This window comes from Phocoena sinus, chromosome 4 (assembly GCF_008692025.1).
Source record: "Phocoena sinus isolate mPhoSin1 chromosome 4, mPhoSin1.pri, whole genome shotgun sequence".
NCBI lineage: Eukaryota > Metazoa > Chordata > Mammalia > Artiodactyla > Phocoenidae > Phocoena > Phocoena sinus.
The window spans coordinates 139,910,976-139,923,809 of record NC_045766.1 but is presented as its reverse complement, the minus strand read 5'-3'; the positions used below and the strand labels follow the sequence as shown (position 1 = coordinate 139,923,809).

Genomic DNA, 12,834 nt, shown 5'->3' with positions numbered 1-12,834 from the left:
TTGGAGGTTTTCTTAGCTTTTTACATATTGGCTCCCCCTTAACCGCTTTCATTGTTTTTATTTCCTAGTGGAGATACATCGAGGAAAACAACTCACAGGGTGTTCCACTTTTAGCACAGCATTTCCAGGAACTATGTATCAGCATATAAAAATGCACAGAAGGATTCTCGGACATCTGTCTGCTGTTTACTGTGTAGCATTTGATAGGACAGGACATAGAATCTTTACAGTGAGTTAACATTTTAAACTCAATTTGGTATCATCTGGAGCACTTTAGTGTGCCTCAGAATTATCTAGAAAATCTTATAAAACATGTAGATTCTATCTTTCCTCTTTGTCAGGAATTTTGACTCAGTAGGTCTGGTGTGGGGCCCATGAATTTACATTTTTATTCAATATCGCAAGTGATTCAGATGCAGATAACCAGGCCTTGTGTGTTTTTTTGTGATACACTGATTTAGAGCAGTGGTTCTTGAGCATGATCATCAAGGATGCTTAAAAATATGCATTCCTAATACTTCCCCTCCAGCCCATTCTAGACCTACTGAATTAGGTTATAGTATGTATTAACCAAAAACAATCCCCCCAAAAACCCCTCTACATTAATCAAAAAGACCCCCTTCCTCCCAAATCCAAGTCTCTACAGGTGATTCATATTCACATTGATTAATCATGATCTAGGGAAATTGATTAACACCGAAAGATTATTTTATAATTGTTGTAAAACTATATGTAAATATTTGGAATTTAATTTACCATTTTAATGTTTTAAGGGAAAATTAAGGTGGGTAAGAAGTTTAAATTTCATTTTTCAGTTGTTGAGACTCAGAGTAGATACTCAAATATTTGCTGAATGGATGGATGCTTGCTGGTACAATAAATTTGAGACTCTGTTGCTGAGTTATTTAAAATGAGTGTTCTAGTCCCATTATTTTTTGTTTTTGGAATTGCCACTTAATCAACTTGTGAAACATAGATCAGTCTTAACTAACATTTATCAAATTATTTAGCTTGATGTGAGCTAAACGAACGTTTAACCATTGTTAATTGAAATGGGTGAGCCATGAACTTTTAGTTGGACTTATTCCATGGCAGAGAATTTGGGGAAAATAGTATTTATAATAGGTCTAAGCCATAGAAATGAAAATTTCAAGGTATCTTCATTATTTGATTTGAAGAAAAAACTATTATAAGTGTTCTTGGCTGTCAGAAAAAAACTATTGTAAGTGTTGTTGGCTGTAAGAATCATAATTTGCAGAATGTTCTACAGTTGGAAAGAGAGGAGGAGTTATAGACACTTACTTTGAGTGACATGTAAATGGTATTTTTTTAAATGATAAAAAAGACTTGCTGTATTAACATTTTATTTTTGGGTGTATTTTTTCTCAGGGTTCAGACGATTGTTTGGTGAAGATTTGGTCAACACACAATGGCCGCCTGTTATCCACATTAAGAGGTCATTCTGCAGAAATTTCAGATATGGCAGTAAACTATGAGAATACAATGATTGCCGCAGGGAGCTGTGATAAAATAATTAGAGTGTGGTGCTTGAGAACTTGTGCTCCAGTTGCTGTGCTCCAAGGACACACGGGGTCAATTACATCTTTACAGGTAAACCAGCTTTAGTGTGCACATTTGTGTATTATCTCCTTTTCCTTTAAAACTCTTTTTCTTTGGAGATGAGAAGTAGTAAGATGCTTAGTAGTTACATGCTCTATTTTAAATTTAGTAATGAAGAGAAATATAATTAATCATAGTTCCATGAATCTTAGAAGGGTGATGTAACAAATATGTAATGCAGTTAAGAGCTGTATATGAAGGCTTGATGGATGACTTATTGTTTCCCTAAGGTTTATAGTTGAACTGAATGAGTGTCATTACACACTCATGGTGTTAAAGGAGAAAAATCATCAATTTAAGACTTGTGGATTTTGGTAAATGGATTAAATTTGCTGAAATATATTAATTTTTTTCCTTCATGGGGGATGTTAATTTTGAACCACATACACAGTAGACAGAATAGTATGATGAACCCCTATGTGTCCATCACCTCAGGCCAATTCTTCTTCAGCCATTTTACCTTGTACCCAAAGCAAATCCTAGATTTCATATCATTTCTTCTGTAAAAAACTTCAGTATGTCTTCCTAAAAGACATACTGTGTTTTATTAGAAACATTATCATCACACTTGTTTGTTGATGTTCGAATTTCCAGTTGTTTCATAAATAGCATTATTTGTTTAGTTTGTTTGAATTAGGAATCAGACAAAGCCTGTACCTTACAATTGCTATAGATTAAAAGAATTTTAAAACAATTGCACAGTGTTGTCCAATTTTTTTTTTATAACCACTTGCAGTTTCTTTGTTGAGGAAGTTGGGTTTATCTATAGAGTTCCCACAGTTTGGGTACCATTTGCTTCCTTGTGGAGTAGATAACATGTTTCTTTGTATTTCTTGTAAGTTGGTTGTTGGATCCAGAGCAGTACTTTTATTTAATGTGCATGAGAATCACTTGGAGGCCTTGTTTAAAACACAGATTGCAGGGCTTTCCTGGTGGCACAGTGGTTAAGAATCCGCCTGCCAATGCAGGGGACATGGTTTGATCCCTGGTCCGGGAAGATCCCACATGCCGCGGAGCAACTAAGCCCGTGCACCACAACTACTGAGCCTGCGCTCTGGAGCCCGTGCTCTGCAACAAGAGAAGCCACGACAATGAGAAGCCACAACAATGAGAAGCCTGCGCACCGCAACGAAGAGTAGCCCCCTACTCACCGCAACTAGAGAAAGCCTGCATGCAGCAATGAAGACCCAACACGGCCAAAAATAAAAACAAATATAGATAAATAAATTTATATAAAAACAAAAAAGACAAAAAAACCCCAAAAAACACAGATCGCTAGGCCCCAGTGCCAGAAATTTTGTTTGATTCAAAATGTTGGAGGCGGGGCCTGAGAGTTTGCCTTCATAACAAGTTCCCAAGTGCTGCTTCTGCTTCTCCTTTATTTATTATTATTATTTTTAAAATTTTATTTCATTGTATCTTATTTTATTGTTTATTTATTCATTTATTTAATTTCAGCTGTGTTGGGTCTTTGTTGTTGTGTGCAGGCTTTCTCTAGTTGCGGCGAGCGGGGTCTGCTCTTTGTTGCGGTGCGTGGGCTTCTCATTGCGGTGGTTTCTCTTGTTGCGGAGCACGGGCTCTAGGTGCACGGGTTTCAGTAGTTGTGGCACACAGGCTCTAGAGCGCAGGCTCAGTAGTTGTGGTGCACAGGCTTAGTTGCTCCGTGGCATGTGGGATCTTCCAGGGCCAGGGCTCGACCCCGTGTCCCCTGCATTGGCAGGCGGATTCTTAACCACTGCGCCACCAGGGAAGCCCTGCTCCTCCTTTAGGGACTACACTTTCAGGATCATTGATCGAGAGGCTTGGTTACCTTGAGGTATGTTCTTCCAGGCAGAGTCTGGTGGACTCTGCAGTCATCTTAGATCCATTAGTACTGAGAATGGCGCTACTCAGTCATTTTTTTTTTTTTTTTTGAGAATTACGTTTTGTTAGTAAATAATGATTTGTAAGGCCTTTTAAGACATGTTGGTGCTTCTGATTTGAGTTTGAGTAAGACAAGCAGAGTGGTTTCATTTTCATATGTGAATTTACCTAGGGTATATGTTAAGTGGTCTATAAGTAGATTTGGTGTGAAGTTCTGTGATAAAAGTGACTTTTCTCAACTCCTGTGGCGAATATTCTTGAAGAATAAAGACTGCAGACTTATTTTTGAAGGATGACAACTCTAATTGGGGTTGTGTTTTACTTTGAAAATGTAAGCAAAATTTTTGATTTGCCTGTTTATTTTTTGGCAAGGAGTATATTGTTCTCTAGAGGATTTCATAGGTTAAAAATTAATTCAAATCCTAGCTATGTTCTAGAGGTTAAAAAATTTTTTTTCATTTTGTTATTTGGTATGAACTTATAGGCAACGTAACAGCAAATAAGAACATTTATAATACTTTTTGAGGGTGTCTGTGTTAAAACCATTAGGGAATTCTTCAGTGTGAAAGTGGAGCTCTGGTCTTCACTGAAAGCCCCATTCTTTTGGTAATGGGGGCCCACATGTGTTTACTACCTACTGAATATATCAAAAAACTCTACTTGGGTGGTGATAGGTTTTTATACTTCAGAAGGCTTATCTGTGCTTGCTAGTGGTTACTCTGAAGTTCAAAGTCAAGCAAATGCATGATTTTAGTTATTAATCTTTTACATGTTCTTTGCCTTGTTGTTACTGGCATGTATAAACCATTTTAAATTTTAGTAAAGGTTTTCTTTTTATTTATTAAAAAATGGTATGTAAGTAATACTGTTTGCAAAAAAATTAGACAGTAGTTAATAGCAAATAAAATTAAAGACTTCCATAATCTTACCATCTAGAAATAATCACTTTCAGTATTTTAGCACACACCTTTCTCATGGGTAGCAGTATACAGTGTCACTTAATATAATTTACATTCTCAAAAATGTTAGTATTAACTGGGTTAGAGGTAGAACCTTTTGTCTAAGAGGATCAAGTGAACATTCTTCAGGAGTAAAAGACATAATGCAGAGCTGGCAACTAGAAAAGCTGGACGAGGGTGACAAAAGTATCTGAAGTACTAATAGAATGAGAAATTATGGGACCAAGATACAGGAGATAAGGAAAGCCCAGGGAGAGGAACTTGAGTTTGAAGGCATATGCCAGTTTCACAGGAGGTGGCTGAGAAGCTTAGCCGAAATTCTGACAGACTTGTAGGGTTGGGGAGGATATATCTTGGAAGTATGTATGCATAATAAATTCATAATAAATATGCAAATTTCATCAGAGAACTAGAAGTTAGGAAAAAGGAAATTCTAGAATTGAAACATATAACTGAATTTAATAATTCAATGGATGGTTTTAACAGCGGATTAGATGCAACTGAAGAAATCAAAGAGAGAATTAATGAGCTGGAAATGAGGTTAGAAGAAAATAAATAGATGGAAGCACAGAGGGAAGAGTTTGGAATGTACTGAAAGAGATTAAGAAATGGATAGGAAATGCTGAAAAGATTCCACAGGTGTATACATACATATATACCATATGTGTAATTGGAATTCCTGAAGAAGAGGAGAGAATGAAGCAAAAGCTATGTTTGTAGTGATAATAGCTGAGAATTTTGCAAAATACGCTAAAGAACTAAAGCCACAGATTGAAGAAACACTAAGGATCCTGGGCAGAATAAATATACAGACATACTAAACATTACAGTAAAAGCTTTAAAACTGAAGACAAAGTGAAATCTTAAGTAACCAGAGGGGAAAATAAAGAAGGAATGAAACTGATGGCTAGCTTCTCGGTAGAAGCAGTGGAAGTTGATAGACAAAGGAGTAGTCTTCTTAAAGTGTTAATAGGAAATGACTGCCAGTCTTGAATTCTGAACCTACTGAAAATACCATTGAACTACAATAAACACATTTTCAGACAAATGGAGAGTTTCTTAGTGATGGAACATCACTAAAGGGAATTCGAAATAGTATCTATTAGGCAGAGAAGGAATGTGATCCCAGGCTTGGAATAAGAAAGAATGAAGAATTTTAAAAAAAAATGTGTGTGAGCAAATGGAAATAAACATTGACTTCATGCAACAAATGTAATGTCTTAGGGTTTTAAATTATGTATAGAATTAAACTAACAGTAATAATAGCTTGTATATAGGGAGGAGGTAACTTTAGTATTTGTTAGATCTTTGCATTTCATAATCTCTAAAATAATTAAAAGACTAGCAAGAGAATATATAACTACTAAGCTTAATAGAGGGGGAAATATGGAATAATAAAAAAGCAAGAAAGGAAAGAAAAAGAAGTGTAGGAAAAGTACTGAGATGATGCTAGGATATCATTAAATGGCATTGTAATCATAGATTACTTCTAAATGCATTAAATGGTCCGGATAAGAGAGAAAGATTTCAGACATAATTGAAAAACAAACCTCACCTTCAATATAAGGGTATAGGGAGTCTGGATGTAAAAAAAAAGTAAAGGATGGAAACAATTATCCAAAAATTAACCATAAGAAGGCTGGTATAACATACTAATATTAGATAAAAAGGCATTAAGGCAAATACCAATTTTAGAGATAAAGAGGGACAATTTATAATGATTAAATATTTCACTAGGCAGGAAGAAGAGTTCTGAATTTGTATGTGTTCAGTAACACAGCCTCAAAATACATTAAGCAAAAATAGAACATATGGGGAAAAATAGACCTCCATAATATTAATGGGCAATAAGCACATCTCTGGCTCTCTCAGTAGTTGGAAGAACAATCTGTGCCATTAAGAATATAGATTTGAACAATGTAAATAATAAGCTTGATCTGTATGATACATTAGAACACTACGTATTGTATTCGCATCATTTCTTTTCAGTCTTAAGTGGATTGTTATATAAATATTGTCCACATTCCAACCCTTAAACTAAGTTCTCAATAAATTTGAAAATACTGAAAATAATCTTAAGTATATTCTCCAGTAGTGCTATCAAGCTGGAAATTAACTAGCAGCCAGAATTAATAGAATAATCCTCACTTTTATAAATTAAGCAATACACTTTTATGTAACCCATGCATCAAAGATGAAATCACAATAAAAATTTGAGAATATTTTGAACTGATTAATAATGAAAATATTATAATTATAACTTGTGGGATATAGAGTTTGGTAGCCAGCCACCAAGATGGTGCCCAGTGATTCTTGCCTCCTCATGCTGTTACCCATTGGTAGTCTCCTTGTTGAATAGGGTTGACCTGTGTAACCTATAGGATACTGGGAAAGTGATGTAGGGTGACTTCCATTGCTTGATTGTGAAAGGTTATAAGACAGTGGGAGTCACTGTCTTATTCTCTTGACGTGAATGGAAACATCTGTCTTATTCTCTTGACTCACTTGTCTTGAGGGATGCCTGCTGTGTCATGTCGACAGGACACTCAGACAGCCCTATGGAAAGGTCTTCATGGTGAATAATTGGAGTCTCCTACCTTAGCCGTGTGAGTTGGCCTTTCTGGAAGCATGTCCTCCATCCTCATTTAAGCCTGGGCTGACATCTTGACTTCAACCTCAGGAGACCCTGAGCCAGAACCACCCTGCTAAGCTGTTCTGAATTCTTGACCCTTAGAGACTGTGAAATAATGAATATTTACTGTTGTTTCCAGTAGCTAAGTTTTGGGATACTTTGTTATACAACAGATAATTAATACCCAGCTGAAGCAGTGCTGAAAGGGAAGTTTATAGCCCTCAATGCATATATTAAAGAAAAGGCTGAAATTCAGTGATTAGATGTATTTCTCAGAAAGTTAGAAAAAGAACAGGAAACAATTAAGGATGGAAAAAATAAGCATAACAGTAAAGAGTATCAACGAAGCCAGAAGTTCTTTGAATGAAATACTAAAAATGGTGTAAGACTGAGATTAATCTAGGGTCAAAATAGAAATATCATAAATATTACCGTATTTGAAAAAGGGAATCACTATAGAACTTTCAGACACTAAAAAGTATATTTTAAAAGTTTTATATGGAAAATTTGAAAAAGTGAAATATTCTAAGACTGGCACAGAAAGAAATAAAATCTGAGTAGACCTGTAACTATAAAATGCATTGAATCTGTAGTTAAAATTCTTTCTCTACCTGTTAGTATTTCTGTCAGAAATGTTTAACCTGAATCACATGAGGAAGCAGTCAGGCAAGTGCAGATTAACAGTTTATGAAAGCAATCTATATCCTTCAAAAGCTTAGTTTCAAAAAGACAAAAGGTGGGAGAACTATTTTATAAGGGAAGTAAAAACTGTGACAAATATAAATATGTGATTTGGATCCTGTCTTTAAGAGAGGAAAAAGAAAAAGAAAACCTATAATGGACATCTGAGAAATTGGGGGAAATTTCAATGTTAATTGTATATTAAATGTCTTGAGTCCTATAAATGTATTATGTAGGAGAATATCATTGTTCTTAGGAGATACATGCTGAGGATTTTAGGGTTGAAGTGTCATGATGTCTGCAACTTAGATTCAGATGGTTCAAGTCCATCCAGTCGCCAGGGACAAGTGTGGCAAAATATTAACGATTGGTGAATCTTGGTGACTGGTATGTGAGTGTTCATTGTACTATTCTTGCAGATTTTATGCAGATTTGAAAGATTGCAAAGCGACATTTGGGGGAAATGAACAAACACTATACTATCACTGCAACTGTTCAACATTAGCAAGTACTACTAAGCAAGAAAAAACAAAACTGTATAGATATTGGAAAGAAAGAGAAAAAAATTCTCATTTTCTTTTTTTTGGCCGTGCCGTGTGGCATGTGGGATCTTAATTCCCTGACCAGGGATCTAACCCCTGCCCCCTGCAGTGAAAGCATGGAGTCCTAACCCCTGGACTGCCAGGGAAGTCCCCCAAATTCTCATTTTTCAAACAGTTTGATTACCTACTTGAAAAAGCCAAGAGAATCAATGGAAAATGCCTTGACAGATTTCAGTTTAATCCTACCGTAGTTGTGGGACTAGATAGTGATAATGGCTGCAGAGTATTGTGAATGTACCAAATATCACTTAATTATACATTTTAAAATGGTTGAAGTGGTGAATTTAACGTTGTGTGAATTTTACCCCCTCCTCCACTCCCCCATGCTAATAGCTCTGTCTAGAATGCACATGTGAGCACACAGGAAAGATTTGCATTTTAACAGTTAGTAGGACAGCTTACTATCTTTAAATAATGCATTCTTCAATAACAAAATAGAGAATCAACATACATTAAAGACTGCTTTTTTTGTCACTGAATAAGTTGTAAAAGTAGAAGTTATTATGCTCTCAGGCACATGTTATATACTAGACAGTTACTCAGAATGTGTGATTTCAGGAAAACTGTTTTGACTTTGGAAGTAGACATGTGAGATTGCAGTACAGAATCGCAAAGCCAAAAGGGACTTTGAGAAATTGCAGTTCTTACTGTTTTCTTTATTTAGAGATGCATGTTACAGTCATCGATGAGTAGCTTTGAGGTTGGTTAATAAAACATGGCTATATGTCAGCGATACTGCATTTGAGGAAATGTTGTTACTTAGAAACAGTAAAAGGAAGGCTTCAAAAGTTAAAAATGCCTGTTAGGTACTAAAAAAAAAAATCTCTTAAAACGCAAACTTAGGAGGATTTACCTGGTGAATTCTCTAAAACCTATTAGAACTGCTGAGAGCTTAGTAAAACAGATAGATATAGGACCCATGTCCTAAAACCAAAACTTTCTTATAAACCATCAATAATCAGTTTGCAAATATAATGAAAAAAGTACATAATTCATAATAGCAACAAAAGCTTCACATAGGAGTAAACTTACTAGGAGACGGGGAAAGGTCTTAAAAAATAATGGCAGAACCTTGGGTGGTGGGGAGGGAATAGTCTAAATAAGTGAAAATGTCTACCATGCTCCTGAATCAGGAGATTCAGTGTTGTAAAGCTGTCACATCTCCAAATGATGGTGTAAAGTCAGTGTATTTACATTTGAAATCCCAGTTGCTTTGTTTTAATGGAACTTGGCATGTTATCAAGTTCATTTAGAAAGAGAAAGATGAGCACAAATAGCCAACCACCCGCCCAATCTCTCAAAAAACCCCAAAACCCTCAACTTTTTGCGATACTAGATATTTAAAAATGCTTTAAAAGATGTTATAGAGAAAACAGTATAGTGTCAACCCAGGGCTAGACAAAGACATCAGTGAGACAAAATAGAGAGCAACAAACGTCTTGTGTATCTGTCATATTGTCACCTGTGTTCTAACTAACTTTAATTAAAATTCTTTACTCTGTGTTTGCAAGGTTACAAATTTTACCTTGTTTTAATTAACAAGAATTATCCAATTGTTAATATAATTTCAGTTATTACTTTTAATGGGATATTCTCTAAAACTCATTGTTGGTCCATATTCTGAAACATATCTACTTAGATGTAAATAATCACTTAAAAAACCCTTCATTTCATATATTCGAAGAGAAGGAGCTTAGAAGAAGCTTCACTGAAGAAGTCATAGGTTCAAATCCTATCTCTCTTACAGAGTGTATATAACCTTGGGAAAAAGCATGAAACAGAGATAATAAACTATATCTCTCTGGCATGTTGTAATGATAAGTAAGTATGTAACTCATACGGAAAAACAAAACCAACGCATTTCTTCCCAACACTTCCTTTTCTCTTAATGGCAATACTGGTCTTCCTTTTGCTTAAGCTCCTTTATCTTGAATGTCTCATGAGTCAGCAAGTTGTGTTGCTTCTTTCATGAAGGTAGGGGGTACTGCCATCCAGTTAAGGTTCTTGGATCAATTGGATTGATTCTTGGTTCTTTATCTTATCTGTTCCTTTTCAATCAATATTATATACTGCTGTCAGACAGATCTTTGGGTTGCCTTCAGTGTTTTACTTGAGAACTACAGTTAACCTCTTAACTTGGTGTTATTGGGTCCGGATTTTCTATCCATTTAACCCATTTCCATACCAAAATGAACACTTAGTCTTATGGATCTTTCTGTTAACTATCACATATCACATTCCCTCTCACTTTTGTATTTTTGTTCATCTTATTCCTTTGCCTAGTACGTTTTTCTTGTTTTCCTTATATTTTTCTGTCTTTTAAGCTGCCTTAAAAGCTGCCTTTGGTCCAGGATGTCTCTGGACCAAATTGATCTTGCTTTCTCTAGCTTGTTTGTGTAGCACAAATGTTAGCCCTGTTATGAAGTTACGATATAATTTTTGTGTTTTCTTATAATACTTTTATGGTTTTGTTATTTAAATATTTAAAATGTTGATCACTTGGAATTTATCCTGCTTTACAGTCTGAAGAATGGATCCATTTTTTCCCAGATTGTTGCACAGTTGTTCCTTTACCATTTATGCATTTACGATCCATTGTTTCCTCAACTGATTGAGATGGCTCCTTTGTCTTAAGTCTTGTGTATTAGGGTCCAGTTTGGACTTCACATTTTTCCATTGGTCATTCTGTCATTGTGTACCTACTATGCCCCATAGTTTTAATTAATTGGCTTTGTGGTCGGGTTCACATTGATAGGACTAGATCTTTACTTTCTCTTTGTAAAAGTTTTTCTGGCTGTTCTTGTTAGTTTTGAAAATAATCATTTATTGAGATCACATTACATTTACAAATTAGAGATAGACTTCATTTTTTACAGATTATGAGTTTTCGCTGCAATAATATTACCTATGTTTTGGATTTCTTGTGTTTTACTTAAAGTGTTAGTTGAAGTTAACTTTGGAAAACTGTTTAACTTCAGTAGCAGCTCAGGAAGCTGAATTGTAAATGTTATTCCTTTTTAGTTTAGCCCAATGGCCAAAGGCTCTCAAAGATACATGGTCTCTACTGGTGCTGATGGGACAGTTTGTTTTTGGCAGTGGGATTTAGAATCCCTGAAATTCAGGTAAGTGACTTTAATTGTGTAATAAGTTTTCTTTTTTAATGTTGTTACAGTTTAGTCTAGTGAAATGAAATCTGATTATAAAGAGAAATTGTGTATTGTGGTTCCCTTTTTACTTTTGAATTTAATTTTTGTTATATACAGCATATGTGCCATATTGACTACTGTTTACACTGTACGATTTAGATAGTTGGATATGTAAAAGGAGCATAGCCATGCTGTCTTAGTGGGCACATTTTTTTGAAAAAGAAAAAGTGATAGTATATATGTGAACATTTTGAAAAATATTAGAAAAGTATAATTACATAGGCAGAAATTTAGGAAGGATCATTTAAGAATCAGACCTGGATCATAGCCCTGCACTGCCTAGTGTGTTACCCGCTAGCCACATGTCTCTATTGAGCACTTCGGGTGTGGCTAGTGCAATTGAGGAATCGAATTATTAATTTAAATTTAACTGATACGATTCAGTTATTACAAAACTTTTAAATGTATTTCAAACAACTTGAATATGTGAATTTAGTTTTTCATCTATAAGTTTTATGAAATCTGAGTACAGATCAAGTATTTTTGATGAAAACTGTTCAAATTGAGATGTATTATTAGTGTCTAGTGTGATCTGGAAGATTTAAAAGATTTAGTATGAAAGAACCTAAAGTTCTCAATAAAATTTTATTAACATTGATGTGATATTTTGCATATATTGGTGTAAATGAAGTAAAACTAATTTTATCTTTTTACTTATAATGTGGCTACTAAAAAACCCTAGTTTTATCTTTATACTTATGATGTGGCTACTAAAAATTTAAAGTTACACGTGTGGCTTGCATGCCCTTTCTGTTGGACCATGCTATCACCCGGTGGTTCTACATCCTACTCTGCGGCCTCAATAATGGATTCTCTCACACTGTCTGAGCTTTAGTCACCTAAGTTACAGAACGGGGATTAGTAGGCTTGCTCTTTCTGTATACTATGTTCTGTATAAGTTTGGGGATTGGACAGTTCTCTGAAATCCATCCAGCTATAACAGCATATGTGGAAATATTTGGTATACTGTGAGGTACTAGAAATAAGATTATAACATTTAAGTATGCTAGATTAAAACCAATATTTTAAACCATGTTAATGTGCTAAACTAATGTATTTTAAAACATCTTCTTTTCAAGTCCACGTCCCCTGAAGTTCACTGAAAAGCCTAGACCAGGCGTTCAAATGCTTTGTTCTTCTTTTAGTGTTGGTAAGACAACTTTAGTGTTTTTTTCTTAGTTTTATTTTAGCATTTTGAATGACCACATTATGAGAGCGAGCTGGCAGAAAGGAGGCTTAAAGTGTCCATATGAGCAGTTCTTGTGCCATGT

The 12,834-nt window shown here is 35.0% G+C and overlaps 1 protein-coding gene across 2 annotated transcripts in view; it reads left to right on the top strand.

The window, feature by feature from the left end:
- BRWD1 (bromodomain and WD repeat domain containing 1) overlaps positions 1-12,834 on the top strand; it is a 119,899-nt gene that overhangs the window by 24,111 nt on the left and 82,954 nt on the right. For both annotated transcript variants that reach the window (XM_032631477.1, XM_032631476.1), the window contains exons 7-10: positions 69-229; positions 1,390-1,611; positions 11,379-11,479; positions 12,643-12,713. In XM_032631477.1, the coding sequence (XP_032487368.1) occupies positions 69-229; positions 1,390-1,611; positions 11,379-11,479; positions 12,643-12,713 (555 nt within the window). The remainder of the gene's footprint in view (positions 1-68; positions 230-1,389; positions 1,612-11,378; positions 11,480-12,642; positions 12,714-12,834) is intronic.